Here is a 14,705-nt window from a genome sequence, read left to right as displayed (position 1 = left end):
CTTCTTGAACAAAGTATGTTTTTGAATTTTTAAAATGATAGAGCATTTTGAATTTTTATTTTCCTTTGCAGAGTACTATCATATCCTGTTTTATCAGATCAAGGCTTACATGGCTCATGGCATCGGTGCATGGCAAAAATTGGTCTATAATTCCTGTGCAATTTTCTCTAGTTCAGAATCAACACCCTTTTCAAATGCACTCTTTAAAGACTTGTTTAAAATAAGGGGTTCGTTCTTGAAAGCTAACCTTAGCATTGCCCTGGCCTTTGTGACTTTGACTTGGAAATTAGCATTGTAGAGTTCAGAGAGTACACTTTCCTCAAAACTGTTTTCTTAAGATGCTATGACAGCTTCAGCAACTGCTATTTTTACACCATTTCATTTAAAATTAATCACTTCTGGAGTCTTCAGCAAGTACATTTTACAAAGAACATGTGTCCTTTTTTTGTATATGAATGTAGACATATTTTTGCCTCTTTCTTTAAAGTTGAGTCTCTCATATTTTTGTACTTGAGTAAGATCTTATGAATTTTATTGCCTTTATCTGGATAGGTGGTGGCATTTAAGGAATCTCAATGTTGGTCCTCAGGATCTGAGTCTAAAAAACCCTCTTTTTGAATATTTTCTGCTTGCACTAACTTTAATATTATAAAGTATCATTTTGCCTTGTCCAGTTTTATTTGCTATAGAAATTGACATGACAATTGATGGTTCTTCTGGGATTTCAAAATTCAGTTGACAATTTAACTTCAGTCTTCTGCACCTTACAGATCTAATAGCCAGCTTGCCTTGTAGCTGCTGCCTTGAAATGAGGTAGAGAAACTTGGAGAGCTTAGCTTGAGAATCTCCTTTGAAAATATTATTACTGGGGATTTGTTATCACACATTACCAGTGACTGACACATTAAGTAGTATACAAAAATTGAGTGTCTTTCTCACACGGTAAACATTTTCTATTTTGGATTGCTAAAGTTTTCCTTTTCAGGAGAGTCCAATCCCAAGGCAGTAGCTTGCATAAAATTTATATCATTAGACTAGCTTGTCTTTTTGATAGATTCCTGGAGATTAGTCAGATCAGGTTTGAAGGTTAAAGGTGTTTTATCCTGTTACTTCTTGTTTACAAGTAACAAAGTCTATAATCTTTTTCATCCTAATTCTTGGATCATAATTCCTGTAGATGCGAAGGGTGGTGTATGAAAAATGACATGAATTTACTGGTCACGAGATTTTCAAAGCCTGGACTCAAGGGAAATATTGTTTTCCTGTAGAGCATTCACCTGTTTTGCTGCCTTGTTCTTTTCCTGAGATAAGACATTATAGTAATGATTTTACTTTTAGAAACACATTTGCATAAGTAGTAAACCTTAGAAAAGGGCACAGGAATGATTGAATGAAATAATTTTGTTAATTAGACATTAAAAGTAGCAACCAAAAAACACACAGCAAGCTATATGAGATAATATCTTTATAATTCTTTTTAGGGCTTTTAGCCACAAGATGTCTCAAAGGAATATGAACTCAAAAATTTCTCACTTCTGATTTGACAAATTACTTGCAACTTTGATTTACTAGAATAGCCTTCACACTAGAAGGAGAGTGTTCATGTTAATATTTATTCGTCTGGGCTTTTGTCATTGAAGTCTTGCAGTTGAAATCATCAGAGTGTTCAAATGTGATAGCTGGGTTAAACTGCTGCTCAGGCTTTCGGGTACCAGAGGAATGGCTTCAGTGTAGAATGTGAATAGAGCAGTAATGATCTTTCAGAATCAGATGATATAATTGTCAGGAAATCCCATTTCCCACTATTGTTTATAATAAGCTAGAAGACAGTATAATATACGGGGGTGAAATTTCTGGTGTGTAGACCATGTATGTAAATGTGATGCCAGGAGCTAAGGGCTGAGGAATATGGTGTGTCTCCATAGGAAAGTTTTCGAAAGTGGTAAAGAGGAAAGAAGTATTTGAAGCTAAGATAAAAAGAATAGAAAATTTCTTCCCATATGATACCTGAGAGATTTGAAAGAAGCCAAAGTTAAGAAGCAGTATTCAAAAATGTCATGTTGTTTTTCTAATTACTTTTTGTCTCTGACCTTTGAGGATTTGGGAAAATATTCAAGGCTCACTAACTTCTCTAGTCAGCTGACATAAAAATATAACTGGGTTTGAAACTGTATCACTGAAGTCTACGAAGTTTCATCTTATACTAAGACAAAATTCTTGCTTCAGCATCAGTCTCACTAAGTTCATATGTATAAATAAAGGACAGAAATTGTATTTATAAAAAATGCATAAAAAAAGAATATCTTGAGGTAGGATTATCTGTCTGAAATATGTTTGTACACATCCAACACCATACAAAGGTGAATCGCCTCATTTATGGAATAATTCTGTGTAAGTGCTCTGAGAAATGGTTCCACTGGAGTTTAATATCTATCACAATTTAGACGTAACACAGTGATGAAAATCTCTGCTCTGGACATGGTTGTAAAGTCTTCAGTTTTCATTGCTATGTGATCAATTTAGTAATGCATACACACATGAAAATTTATGGTATAATCGACTAGGTTTTGTAAAATACATGATAAAGCTATTCACTAAGTATAATAAAATAAAAGCTACAAAATTATATTCTTAAAAATTATTTCTCCTTTCTTAATTTTACTTTCTTCTCTGAAATGCTTTTTTAAAAATATCATATTCATTAGCTTAAGAAGACCAAAGGAAATTATGCACTATGGCAAGTAAAGAAAGAAATCTCAATCTAGGGAGTGACGGGGAAGTATCCTCCACATGCTAATGTTGTGTTTATTAGCCATGCATGAGATTTTATTGTTTTGATTTGGTTTATATTTGTATAGATTGTGTAGTTTTTTATTATCTTTTTAAATTTAAGGTTTATAGAAGAATCATGTTATTATATCTTCTGAGAAATGGATGAGCAACTTAAATATTGGTTCTATAAGGAAGCATTATATGTCTCTCTATTGCATTGCTTGTCTGAACTGGAGGCATGATGCAACTGTCATGAAACACAGAGAACATACACATTTCAGTATATTTTCCCCTTAAGCCAATTTGTTTATTTAAAGTTGCTTAAATCATGAATGTGTTTGTCTTTTTGTCTGCAGAACTAGTTTATAATTTATTTTGTAATTCGTGCTCATGCTGGGTGAAGTCCAGCTGTAGCTTTCAGTCCCAAAACAAAGACCAACTTCAGCTTGTGACTTGGCACATAAAATGCAAAGTATGATAGGTGGTTCATGGCCAAGAGGAGCAGAGGGAGTGAGGAATTAGGAGGTGGGGTTGGAAGGCTACTCAGCGTGTAAGACGGCAGGGAATTTGGTATTGAAGGTGCTAAGAGGCAAGCAATAACATGTGACCTTAAAATAAGGACAGGAATTTAAGTGGAAAGAAGTGAATAGCCGGTAAATTAAGAGATACAGAAGAGAGACCAGAGTGGTGAGGAAAGAGCTTTAGCACCAGGGGAAAAATGAAGAGTTTAGCCATGAGGTGGAGTTTGAAACATTGGTAGTACATTTTTAGGTAACTGAATATGATTTTACTGGTAGCCAGCGGAATGGGTTGAAAGTCACTACAGCAGAAGAGATAGTTAAAGATAATAAAACCAGAAGGCAAAGTTCAACACAAACTGCAGCTGCTAAGAGGAGCTCATAATGCCATGGATTAGTCCCAAGGAGGTTTTTAAGCCTCCAGCATGCCCTGCAGCATATACCCCATATATTGCACAATCACAACACGTATGGCTTTTACATTTTTTAGGCTTCGTTTGTAAACTAATTTGGAAGGTTAGGAAACTTAGTATTAACTTAATAAAGTGTTTGGTTTTGTATGTAAGTTTTTCAGTAATGTAATTTTTGAAATACAGGCTATTATCGTACCCTTTGTGCGCTTCTATTACGTTTTATGAGTCTTGACCTAAAGAAAGAGATGAGGTATGTTTCTTTGTTAAAAGAAAATTTTTAAAAAGTAACAAAAATAGAATGATCTGGTTTTTCCTAGACAAACTGAGGAAAAAATGTAGATCACTTTTACATAGTAGAACAATATTAATTGGCCTATGGAACTGAAGAATGGGAAGAAAAAATGTACTAATCTAAAAATGCTTGTTGTTTTTTCCTAGGTTCAGACATTGTTCAGTGGTTAACGAAGAACTTATCTATAGAAGACCCAGGTAATTTCTCTTTTTTGTCATGTCTGAAAATTCTAGTTTGTCTTTTTAAATGATTGGAACTGACTTTTTCTTCTGTTGCAGTGGGGTAGGCTAGGCAGCATTTGACCAGTACAATTTCAATAGCAAAAGAGGCAGCATTAAACCTTAGAAACCTTTGCTAAGAATCTGAGGATTTGGTTATCCATTTTATTGGAGCAGGGACCCAGAAACAAGATGATGGCCAAGAATAAAAGTGATAGCTGCTTTAGTTAGTAGAAAATGAGATTCTGTTCTACTCCACGAGGAATTTACTCCATGTCATGCTAAATAGTTTGTTAAACATATTGCTGTTTTTCAGGATATAAAAAATAAATAGAATTAATGAAATACACTCTTGTGCTGTTACCAGTTTGGACACTTTTATAGCATCTTAAACGGAAAGTGAACTGCAAATAAAATCAGTGGGGTGATGAAGAACACTTCATTGCTCTGTCAGCTGGGTTGGAATGTGGAAGTAAAGCTTTGGTTCCAAGCTTTACTGCAGGTTTCTTGTGTGGCCATCAGCAAAGCAGTTTAGTGTGTTTCTAATATTTATTTCCTGATTTACAGGAATCTGGTTACATGATCTGAAATTTTCCAGAAGGGAATGATTTCTACTAGAAAATGCTGAATGTCAGAAATAAAATATTCTGTGGCAATTCCCATTATATTTTGGTTAAGGGAAAGTTAACTTTCCTTCTTTAAAGCATAATCAAAAATACTAATTTTTCCTATATCCATTTCAGACTTTTTGGAATGAAATTGACGTTTTATTTTGGTTTTAAAATTCAAATAATGTGTTTGGGGGTTTTTTTTGTCATATTAGTAGTGAAAGTATGATCATTATGTAATTCCAGCAAAAAGTAAAATCACTTGAATAATGAGGAGCTCTTATAAATACATAATTTATTATTTGGAAGTAGCCAGTTCGCAACTTATTGATACATTACATGAAAGAGTTCACTAATTGCTTCCAGCTTTATGTGACTTTACACAGTGTCATATGTTTGCTTCCTGATAATAAAGTAGAGGTTGCAAGAAACCTATGTGTGATATTGTATTTCTCAGTTGTCAGCTACAAAACACTCACCTATATATATTTGAAAGATTGCCACTCTATGTTTATTTGATATGGAAGCTTAATCTTTATTTGTCAAACCAGAACTGAAATACTGGGATAGGCTGTCATTCAGATTATCTGGTTGTTGCGAAATTTGGAATAGAAGAGATGTTAAACTAAATGGAAAACATGATTCCCAATTCAAATTAAACAAACATGTAAAGTATTAACATATGTATCCAGACCACCATAGTAATTTAATTTAAGCTGGGTTTTATCCTCTCAGATTGCAGGTGGAAAAAACTATCCATGATGACAAAAGTGTCTTATGTGTGCCAATTCTAGTCCAAAGTCAGCTGTCTGGAGCTGGCTGGGTGCGAATCTTCAGGAGCCAGTTGCCCTAAGTGCTGCCTTTGGGTGGTGCTCAGAGTTACCAGACAGCAGTGAACCTGACAGGTGGTGGGCAAGAGCTATTCACATGATGAAACTTATGAAAATACTCTGTTTTGTAAAAATTTTTAAGTGTGTGACTTTTTGTTCTAGTTTGAGACAAGGCAATCTAGAATTTCCTGTGGAAAAGCCCTAAGTTTCTGTGAACTGTTGTCACCATAATTTGGATTTCCAGTATCTTCTATCTGCTTTTCAGCAGTGTGTCAGGATTTTACTATGACTGTCTTTTAAATCTCTCCTGTGGGGTCCTTTTACAAAGCTCTCGTGAAACTGTGCATTTTCATGATGCAGAAACAAATAGTGCCTGTGTTTGCACGGAAAGTTATCATGTCTGTCGAATTCTGATATCAGAAACATACCTGTAAAAGAAACACAAAGTAGGCCTTGGTTCACATATTTTAAGAGTATATTCTACTCTGTCCAGAAAAATGTAAGGACTATTGGCACACCTCACCTACCAGTGCTGTGAACTACTCTTGTGAGCAAGGCATGAAAATTGTGGTTTAAGGAGTAAGCAGGCAGTTAGATTCACAGAATCCTAGAACAGCCCAGGTTAGAAGTGATCTCAAAAGATCCTCTGGTCTAACCTTTCATGGGAAGGGGAGCCCGGATGAGACTATCTAGCACCCTGTCCAGTCACATCTTGAACATCTCCACTGATGACAACTCCACCATGTCCTTGGGGAGGTTGTCCCAGCAATTGGTTGTTTTCACTATAAAAAATTTCTTTCTTAGATCAAGATGAAACCTCTCACCATGCAACTTGTATCCATTGCCCCTTGTCCTCTCCGTGTGGCCTCCGTCCTCTTTGTACTGGAAAACTGTGATGAGGTGCCCCCTGAGCCTTTTGTTCTCTGGAGTCAAAACACCTAATTCCTTCAGTCACCTTGTTCTTTAGTAAAACAAAGAACCAGTAAGAAGGAAGTGGCACTACTGTACATTAAAAAAAAAATCACATTTTGTACTGCATTTTTTTCCTTTGTTTGGCATAGGAAATACAACTCCAATACCATTTAAGTGGGGATGAAGAAGGCTGCTTTGTGGATAGTGGGTGAGCAAAAGGTGGGAGAAGGTCTGGCAGTAACATTTGCTTTCACTGTGTTAATAACTGTAGAGCTATTATCTGGAAACAGCAATTTCAAGTAAAAAATAGTTACAAATATTAATTGCCAGCCAAAAAAAGCCTGCACATTTTTCATAAGTGGAAAATCACTTTCTGTGGAAGATTTGAAAGACTTTGGCTTGCTGCAGTAAATCTCCATCAAGAAAATAAACCGAACATGATGGGTGAATTCTGAAAAATTATACCAGATTTGAAGTTACTCAGTGGAACAGAGTAGAGCTTGTGCCCAGAATAGCTGTGCACAACATACAGTTGCTGTTATATCGTTTGCTTTTCAGTATGTACTTAAAAAATGTTTGTTTCAGCCTACAACTCATCTGTAGAATTTTAAGGAACAGAAATTATCTAAGTTATTTTTAATGTGGAATTTTAATTCAGTTACAAAAATAAGCCTGATCTCAACCTGAAAAGAAGCAATTAACTGAGTTTACAGAATTGTAAGGGCTTGTGGTTTGGCACTTAGACCAGCGTTTGTTGAATTGACCATTACAGGGTAACTGCTGACTCTTCACTGATGGTGCCAATTACTTTTAATGTGGAAAATCTACTCTGTTTCTCTACATTGTGTTTTTCTTTTTAAAAGTATAATTAATGCCATGAAATATACTAGACTGACCACAATACAGGCTGAAGTACTTTTAAACCTTAGGGGAAAAAATAGAACAAAAAAGGTAGATAAACTGATATAAATGCATCAGCTGAAATTGCTGAGAGACTAATTCTGTACTTGGTTCTCGCACTGATTTCTTTGATGCCTTTTGGACAGACACTATTTCTCTATTGCCTAGTATTCCAACATGCCAATAGTAAATGATGATATTGCCTTTCCAAGGAAAAAAAACAGTGTCAGTTTTCAAGTGTGATTCTGTATTTTCATAATGAAATGTGTGTTATTCACAAACCCACATTTCATCCTTAAGTCAGCCCATGAAGAATTTCTATCTAGGTGGCTCAGAAAGAGCTTCTAAGAGTTGATAGTATGTTTAGCCATCATCCCCTTGTACCTGTACAATACCTTTACTCCTGAGTATTGCTTATTTAATTTACTCATATCTGCACAGCCATTTGAATTTGGCTGAAGGCACTTCATTATTAGGTGGTTGCTCTAGCAGAACCCCAGCACTGCAGCCAGTTCCCGAAGGTGCAGCCTTTGCCTTCAGATTGCCTTGGTCCAGCTCACTTTGGCAGTCTGTTGAAGGAGTTTGCTACTGCTCCTGGATGTCAAGAATGACACTAAAGTCAAATACATATGACTAAGTCAGACTTGGAAAGTTATAAAACAGGACTGTACCTTGAAATAGACACCCTCCTGGGATTTTTCAATTTCAGTTCCTGTTACTAATAGTCCTCACACTTAACTGATGTTAGCTAATTTGTAACTTGATGCCCATCAACAGATGTGTAAACTGTGATTAGTGATCCAGTGCAATAAAAAGGAAGGACTCAGTAGCACAATATCTGTCTGTGTTTCTTCCACCTTTCTTTCCTTTGCTTTGTAGTAAAATCTTTCACCAGCAGCTGCTGTATTAATAATGACCTTAATAATACACGGTACTTAATCTAAAGAGTTAGAGGGAAAATATTAGGGTTTGAGTTATGAAACTGTACATGAAAAATCAGTCAGCTCTAAGTTATTTCTGCCTATTTCCCCATGCATATGCAGTAATGTAGCAGCAAAGTGCAGGAGCCAGACGAGATGTTCTAACTGATTGCCATTTAGGAGATAGCACCAGACAGCTGCAAGCAAAGGGGAGGTTCTTCCAGAATTTGCTAATGGAGAAAAGAGTCTCTTATGAAAAGGAAGAAAGAAGGGAATGGAAAGGTCATGTTTGTGTTTGCAGTCTTTGCATTAATCAGAACTTGTGGAAAGCAAGAGTAGAATGCATCCCATCTATCAGCTCAACTAGGAAAAAAAAAAGCTAATAAAACTAATTTACGCTGCCAGCAGACATACTATAATCCTCACTCTAGGAAGCCAGGAACACCAAGACACACACTTTTTTCATATGTCTGACAGAAACTTGGGCACATTTTGTTCAGTGAGGAAAACCTCATGAACTTTCATCAGGTCTAGTGTAAATAACTTTCTAACTTTCTTCTGCTGAGTGAATTTGATCTGATCTTGTCAGGTCCTGTAACATTTAAGTGGAATAATGACTTTAATTTTAGATGAACACAAAGAAAGTAAAACTCAGATCCTGGTTGGGAATAGAAAATGTCAAAATTTACAGACACTGCTTTAGTACTAATAGTATTAATGTTGTGACACTCAAGCACAGTTAAAATGTATGGGTCAGTTTTCATTTAGTTATGTGTAGCATAGGCGGCACTTACCTGTGTGTGGCAACCGATGGGCTTCTAGCCATTGCTGTGGTGTCAGGACCTCAGTGGTAAATGTTCACATGCAGGGGTTATTTCATTTGCCCAAAGCCCTTAGATAGATTTTGGAAGTGGTGAACAGAGGCGTATTGCCTGTAATTCAATTGTGACAGGATAAATCAGATTTAATGGATTTCATGTTTTTCCACTGAAGGTTTTTTCCAGTTTAGTATAATCTGTTACCCCGTGTAGACTGTATGTGTTAGGAGTATCTCCCAAGAGCACAGAGCAGCCCTGCCAGCCTGGAGCGAGCTTTCACTCAACTTATGTGCCGATGCTGTTTGAGCACCCTCATTTCCCTGTAGTCACTCTTGACAGTAATTAACATGTTCCTAGGTTGGCCAGGTTATTTTCTCGCTTGCAGACAGGTAATAGGCTACATCAGTGCTCATTTCCAATTCCATGTCAAGGAGCAGCTATTTCTTCTGATATGTTTAGTAGTGTGGCAGCTGGTTAAAAAGGAGCAGTTTTTTACACTTGAAGGGAAGAAATGGAGTTTGTGACTGGTAGAGATGCAGAGAGTTCATGGTAACAGTAACAAATCACTTCCTTTACATAGGCACATAGGTCAAACTATCAAACCTGTTTCATTATACTAAACATGTCTAAATAAAATTCCTCCTCCCTGGTTGCTTTAAGCTGGAATCATTTTATAAGATACCATTTAAAATAGTTTATGTTTTTTCATCCTCGTAAATAATATACCATGCTTGTACATAGCAAGATTTATGTGTAATACAACATCATAAACTCTGAAACTCCCTTTAGAAACGACTTAATAAACAGTGAAATATATTATCAATATAATAGGTTATATGAGCCAGGTACAAAATAGGTCTAGTCTACACAACTAATCCTATTTATCATTAATTTCATAAACTTTTGAATGACTTATAAATTATTAATGAATTGTATCTGTTTAGTTTATAAATGAATGTTCTATTGGAGTAATAGGTAAAGATAATGAATATGGAATTTGTTGCCTTCTAGCATAATTTGCTGTATAACAGTGAGACTAAAATGATATTACTGCTATTGGTATAACAAAATATACGTGTTCTATAACATTGTTTCTGTGACCAACCTGTTCGCTGTTGTCAATAGCATACTAATAAAAAAATAGATCTCTTTTGGTTCTAGTTAGGCTTTGAGTAACCTGATCTAGTTGAAGGTGTCCCTGCCCATGGCAATGGAGTTGGAACTAGATGGTCTTTAAGGTCCCTTCCAACCCAAGTTATTCTATGATTTGACTATAACTTGTGTGTCATATATATTCCCTATATAAAACAGAACTCTGTTGATGTTTGCTTAATCTTGGTTAAAAACAAACCTTGAACTGAGTTCTTAAATTTCATTTTTCTTAGTACTAGCCCTGATTCCATGGTGATCTCTTCAAAGCTATTTATTTTTAATGAGAAATAATTCATGCTTTTGATATTAAAGTCTCCAAATTCTACTTAAAATTATTTTCAGTGGGTGAGTGTAATACCTTCACATGATATCCACTCCTTCCTCCTTTGTTTTAGTCATTAAAGGTTAAATTCCAGTCTTGGAGAAGGCTAGAGATTTTCTCATTAACTCAAAAAGAAACAAGATTTAACTAGATGCCTTTTAAAATAGGATTAGGTGTAACGCTGCCTTTGAGCTATATCTCAGGCTAAAATCCAAAAGCTAGTTTATAAAAAGTGTCCGATACCCAGTTAGATTTTAAAAATTGAAATAAAACAACGATCAGCATTTTCTTTAGAATTCAGTAGGCAGTGTGGGCTTTATTTCACTAAGGTCTTTGAGACTCTGATTGAGTAAAGAGTAAGAAAGAAATACCGACTAGAATATAAAATACTGATTAGAAAAATCAGTCTGAAGAAGCCTACTCAGTTAAAAAGTTAATGCTAAAACTATTACCAGATCCAGATAATAGAAGCTAAAAAATGGGTAAGCATTGATTTCAAGTAACTTAATTGGAAAGAACTTCAGATGCTCTGTTGCACCAGTTAAAGTAATGTATTTCATCCTTTCTGTCACAGAACAAACTAGGCTATAAAAAATGAAAATTACACAGTTGAAATCTTTACCCGTGAAGTTACTTCGAAGTACACAGCTTCATCATAAAGCTATATATATGATGAGATATTCAAAACTGATACTGGCTTCTCCCTAACAATGCATAAAGTCTGGAAAGCTTTATAATCAGTTTTTAGACTCAAATCCCAAATTAGGCAATTTTTGTTCCTCAGTTTTCATTGAAAATTCTCCACATTGTTCTTCTGAGGAACTGGTGTTCCTAAGCTGGGTATCTCCTTGTAGGTGTTGTACTGATCTCTCTTCCTTCATGCTGTTGCTCAGAATGCAGAATCACTCTCTCAGTGTTAGGAAAATGTATATAAGGCTAATAACTTTCTATTGATGCGTTAGATTTTCAAAATATCTGGTTTCAGATACCAGTTCGTACTTATTCAAAAATATTATCCTTTCCCGATCTTGTCTGCTTGCATTGTAACTCTCCATGCTAGTAGCTGACACTTTTTGATTATTCAGCATGGTTAGAGACCATTATGTTACTGTCTTTGTTAATAGCAATAAAACATATATTTATTGACTTAGCTAAGGACAAAAGAACAACTGAAAATGTATGTACTTTGAGGGAGAACTCTGCTAACTTTTAGAAATAAAGCTCATTAATTTATTGCATAAATTAAATTTTAATGACCTTCCTAATAAAATATTTGATCTCATTTTTACTAAAGTTACTAGGAAGTTTTGTGCTTTTTTTTACTGTTTGACAGCCTCCTTCTGAACCTTTGGGATCATACCAAGTTATGGAGGTTTAAGAGGAAGAACATTTACTAATTCCCAATTCATACTGGCATAATTAATTAAAAGCTGCTAAATAATTGTCTAGAGACTTCATTAGCTTTCTGCTTCCTGGTTTCCCTGAGAACTGTGTTATATAGTAATGGAAAGCACAAGTAGGTGGAAGTGAGATTTTAAATCTGGACAACTTAATTGAATAAAAGTACTTGAAATTCTATTTCATCTTGCCAACAACTGCTGCAGCTATTTATAGTCAAGTAAACAAAAATGTTTTGATATTTCCATGTTGTATATAGTATTTGATGACTGCAAGGTTAATGTGAGGCCTTCTCTTGATTTTGTTACTAATTGTCCTTAAGAGGGTTTTCAGTTTTCCCACGGCACGTGTAGAGAAATACCGCTGTCCACACAGGAATATAGTGACTGTTCAGGATTAACTGAACTGCTTCCCATTTCATCTTGGACAGATTAATATTTCCTAGGTGCTCTCTCAGTTTTCAATATTCCCTTCCATATTTTTCTTTCTTTTTTTCCCCTCTCCTCTTTTTTCCTTTCTCATTTTTATCTTCATGGTTCATTCCTCAATTTTACTGCGTAGAATATCCTCTGATTCTCATTTGCTTATGACTGCTGGTTGGGTCTAATTCGCATATTGTTCTCCATTCAGATGTTCTCTCTCTAATGTTTCTCCTTTCTTCTAATTTCATTGTTTGCATTCAGCCACCTACCCAAATTTCACATATTTTCAGTATTTTCAATGTTTGTATGGCAGCGTGGGTGACAAGAGCCATGTCTACTGTGGGTTTGTAGCTGCAAGACCTTATTTGGCTTTGGAAGACTTGGATCCATGAAGTATAAAATTTCTAGTGGCAATAAAACCTAATTTTATAGCTACTAAGAAAATTGCTCTTCTCACTAAAGTTGAAGCTCAAATTAATGAAAAAAAATCCAAACCATGAAAAGACTCTATTCACTTCGGTTAAGCATGCAGAAATTATAACAAATAATTCACACTTGCTTTTGAAAGTTTGCTTCTTAATTACTACTTCAAGGTAATACCTTAGATAAACTGGAGAACTTGACCTTTCAATAGCTTTTGACCTTATTAGAAACGTTATGAAGACCTATAAGTGTGGAATATTTGCATCTTGAAATTGTGGAACAATTTACATTTTCAAATATAATCACTAGCATGAAATAAAGCAAAAATATAATAAGCAACAATAACTAACTGTGGGATTAACAAAGTTTAAATGTTTTGGTTAAGGTCTTTCATAGAAATAATAAATGGCTGATTTTTTCTTTATGACATAAGAGAAAACTGTTATTTCTTGAGGAAGCTTCATATATTTGTCACCTAACTTGAGGATATTTTCAAGTAGGCTGGTTTGAGGAAGTTAGGGATGGGGATTTACAGATTCACAGCTAAACCTGACATGAATTTTATTAATGGTGACCACCACTATAACCGCATGATAAAATTAAATATACAGGCAACTATCTGTAGAGTTTCAACTGTAAGTTCCCAGGGGTTTAAAGTTCATGTTAATGAATTTTGCAAATATATCTCTGAACTATCTGAAGAAGATGAAAATTTATGCCTACAAGAAATAAATCAGATGTAATTAAACTCTCTACAATAACTTTTACCATAGTAATGATGGCTGACTGATAATAAATTAGAAGTGATAAGGTGTATTTAAGTTTCTGCATGGTGCATTTAAAAGAGATTCTGACACGCCAAAACTATGTCCAGAAAGAGCAATTAACAAATCAATATATTGTGATTTAAAATTTACTGTTAGCAATTTGACTAGCAAGCCAAAAATCTTTTGTACAGCAAGAAAAAACATAGGCAGCAATGCAAATTAGTTTATATCTAATGCATGTTCCACAATACTAGAAATTAAGAGCATTTTGTACAATAATGTAAGTAAAAACGTAAGACGGAGCTGCAGTGAGACCATCTGGACCATGTGCTGTTTCTGGCAGTGGTCGGTCACAAATGCTTAGGAAGAGATTTGCACCGCAGGACAAAGGTGATGCAGTGGTCTCTTGCTTCGCCTGTCCAGCTTCTGACAACGTGAACCTTGGGGAATCTCCTGACCTGCAGGTGTTTCCAGTTTCTTGTTTAATAGTTCCTGAGTGGCCTTTCTTCCGTTGCTTTTACAACATCCTGTGACAATATGTAACACAGGTTGATCAAACATTATAGATGTGGGGTTTTTTTTTGTTGTTTTGAGGGGCCTGCCTGATAATTACATTGGTTGACTCCAAGTTCTTGGGTTCTAAAAAGTAGCAAATTATTATTCCTTATTGAGTCATCTTCTTTTGGATAGTAATGATTTTACAGACTGCTATAATGGCTGTCCTCCATGGTCTGCCTTCTGGTGGTGAAATCTCTTGTTGTATAGAAGCCTTTATAGTTTTCTCACAATCCTTATCCTTCTTCTTCCTGTGTGTGTGTAAATTTTTTTTTTTTGAGATGAAATGACCAGAACTCTGCTCAAAATGTATTATGTGGGTGTGCTGTGCTGTATACTACTATCTGTTTGAGATATGAGTGAACATTTTCACAGAATCACATATAGTGACTGTAGTTTTTCTTGAGCAGCAGCAGCAGCTAGCTTGCAGCCACTTAGTGGGCATGTGAACTTGGGAGCGAGACT

At 35.3% G+C, this 14,705-nt stretch overlaps 1 protein-coding gene across 7 annotated transcripts in view; it reads left to right on the top strand.

The window, feature by feature from the left end:
- Positions 1–14,705, top strand: part of RGS7 (regulator of G protein signaling 7) — a 246,637-nt gene that overhangs the window by 131,540 nt on the left and 100,392 nt on the right. For 6 of the 7 annotated variants that reach the window (XM_065630609.1, XM_065630608.1, XM_065630607.1 and 3 more), the window contains exon 3: positions 4,142–4,192. The exons of the other annotated variant lie outside the window; for it this stretch is intronic. In XM_065630609.1, the coding sequence (XP_065486681.1) occupies positions 4,142–4,192 (51 nt within the window). The remainder of the gene's footprint in view (positions 1–4,141; positions 4,193–14,705) is intronic. 7 annotated transcript variants of the gene reach the window in all.

This window comes from Caloenas nicobarica, chromosome 3, assembly GCF_036013445.1.
Source record: "Caloenas nicobarica isolate bCalNic1 chromosome 3, bCalNic1.hap1, whole genome shotgun sequence".
Lineage (NCBI taxonomy): Eukaryota > Metazoa > Chordata > Aves > Columbiformes > Columbidae > Caloenas > Caloenas nicobarica.
The sequence above is the reverse complement of the archived record's forward strand: the minus strand, read 5'-3'. Positions and strand labels throughout refer to the sequence as shown.